The 2539-nt window shown below is 60.9% G+C and overlaps 1 protein-coding gene across 1 annotated transcript in view; it reads right to left on the minus strand.

The window, feature by feature from the left end:
- The window catches only part of TRMT44 (tRNA methyltransferase 44 homolog (S. cerevisiae)), a 27763-nt gene that overhangs the window by 9283 nt on the left and 15941 nt on the right, over positions 1-2539 (minus strand). The window contains exons 8-9 of the mRNA XM_006893665.1: positions 2062-2168; positions 204-387 (exon numbers count right to left, since the gene is read on the minus strand). Coding sequence (XP_006893727.1) covers positions 204-387; positions 2062-2168 — 291 coding nt within the window. The remainder of the gene's footprint in view (positions 1-203; positions 388-2061; positions 2169-2539) is intronic.

Here is a 2539-nt window from a genome sequence, read left to right on the forward strand (position 1 = left end):
GTGAGGAGGGTGTGGTGGACAGCAGAGTTTGGGGAGGAATGGAGGAGCAGGGGACAGTGAAACGTGGAGGGCAGTGGACAGTCCCTGGCAGAGCCACTCAGGCCATGGGAAGCCGCAGCAGTGCCCACAGGAGCCCTGAGTCTGGAAGGGCAGCACAGCGTCTCTCAGGCCCTGCAGTGGCCAGGACGGCGGTCAGGACCCACCCTCTTGGTGGAAGGGATGCGGAGACAGTCCTCGTCCACCAGGAAGCCGCACGCCAGCCCCACGTCCGTGACGAAGTCCAGGTACTCGCGGTACTGTGTCTTCTGGCTCTGCCTCCGCGGGTACTTCCCCACGAAGCTGAAGCAGCAGCAGGGGAGGACGAAGAAGCGGCAGTGGTAGGAGGACCTGCAAGGACAGTGGCCGAGGAAACCAGAAAACCCTGGAGAAAAATCAAACGCGCTCGGCAAACACCCGCTGGCGAGCGTGCCCACAGCCAGCCCGTCAACTCTGCTATCAGGGTCTCCGTGGCTGGGGACCGCTGCATCTCTCCCCAGAGAGGGGCTGGGGGTTTGAACCACCAACCTTGCAGTTAGCTGTCAAGTGCAGAGCCTCAGTGCCACCAGGGCTCCCTGGCGGGGGCATTAGGGCAAAGCAGACAAGAGCCACAGTTACCCAATGTCGTCATCTACACGAAGAGCCAGCCTTCCCAACTGAGTGTCAAGGAGCAGCGCAGCGTGTCGGCGACACCGTCGATTCAGTCAGCCGTTCACCTCCCCGCCGTATGCGTGTGCGCACACAGGTCCCAGCCGTTCACCTCCACGACATACGTGTGCGCACACAGGTCCCAGCCGTTCACCTCCACGACGTACGTCTCCCCGATGTACGTGTGTGCACTCAGGTTGCAGGCATTCATCTCCACGATGTATGTGTGTGCGCAGACAGGTCTCAGCCACTCACCTCTAGGACATACACTCATCTCTACAATGTACGCTCATCTCCACGACGTACGTGTGTGTGCAGAGACAGGTCCCAGTCAGGCTCGTCCACCGTAGCCAAGACCTTCAGAAGGACTGAAACTCCAGGGACAAGTAACGAGTGTCAGGGTCGGTACTGCAGACAGTAGCACAGGGTGAGCGGCCCACACGCTCCCCAAGAGCTCAGAAGTCCAGTAACTTGAGGACTCGCATGAGGACACCGCAGTGATGGATGCCCCAGCCACAGGCCTGTGGCCGCCCGGGTCTCCTGTGAAGGCAGAGTCTCCTTAGCAGGAGCAAATGTCCTGAAAGACACACCGTCCAGGGCTGGTCATCTGCCACAGGGCCCGGGGATGGGTGTGAGCAGATCGATGCTGGGAAGGAGAGTACAGGGCCGTCCATCTGCCTGGGAGACTGTCCAGTCGAGTACGACTCCTAGTGACCTGTGAAAGGAGCGAGCCCTGCCCTGTGCTGTCCTCACCGTCCCTGCTCCAGTCCATCTTGTTGAGGGTCCTCTCTCCTTCGCTGACCCTCCACCTTTCCAAGCACGATGTCTTTCCCAATGGTAACATGTCTGAAGTTTGTCCTCGCCGAGGGGAGGCGCACTCTGGCTGCATCTTCTCCCAGACCTATCAGCCTGTCCGAGCAGTCCATTGGGTGTTCCGTCTCCTCTCCAACAAGCTCAAAGGCAGCGTTCCTCTGCCAACCTTAGTCTGGGTCCTTTCAGATGCCCGCTGGGTCAGTGTCCTTTGGTCACATCCTTGCTCTTCAGCACTCTGGAGAGGTCCCAGACAGCAGATCTTCCCAATGCAACAGGTTTGTTTCCAAGCTGGAGCAGCCCTGTTTCTGGATGGGGACCCTGTAGATCGCGCTATGCTTCCCTGTGCAGCGCCTGAGACAGTGCTTCTGATGGAAGGCAGGCTGGCTGTCGGCACCGTTTCTCCCACTGTGTGCCAACCCCGTGCCCGTGCCACGCTCTAGTCACCCTCCCAGCACTCCACACTTGGTCCTAAACTTGCACCTCTGCAGGGGAGATGGAACCGACCCACGGCGACCCCTCAGTGGGTTTCCCCAAGCTGTAAACCACACAGGAGCCAGCCCTCACCTGGCTGCGATGACCGGGATCCAGGGAGTGAGCTCATCAGAATGGTTCCCAATTAGCCAATCCACATCAGGGAAGAGGTGCTTGTCCCCTGGGGTGACTGCACCTTCCTAAAAAACCACAAGAACGAGCAACGCTGTGACTGGCCTCAGCACTACGAGGGATGGGCACACTCCAGGTGCAACACACCAGTCCCAGTAAAGGACGCCAGCCTGGGAGGAGACGTGAGCTCTGGGGGGAAATAGGGTCTCAGGAGGGGACACCAGCCCCAGGAGGGAGGGGACAGTGGCCCCAGGAGGGGAGGGACACCAGGAAGGAGGGAACAGCGGCCCTGGGGGGGGGACACCGGCACCAGGAGGGAGGGGACAGTGGCCCCAGGAAGGAGGGGACAGCGGCCCCAGGAGGGGAGGGACACCAGGAAGGAGGGGACAGCGGCCCTGGGGGGGACACCGGCCCCAGGAGGGAGGGGACAGTGGCCCCA

Source organism: Elephantulus edwardii, unplaced genomic scaffold (genome assembly GCF_000299155.1).
Source record: "Elephantulus edwardii isolate Elephantulus edwardi_28Jun2011 unplaced genomic scaffold, EleEdw1.0 scaffold00129, whole genome shotgun sequence".
NCBI lineage: Eukaryota > Metazoa > Chordata > Mammalia > Macroscelidea > Macroscelididae > Elephantulus > Elephantulus edwardii.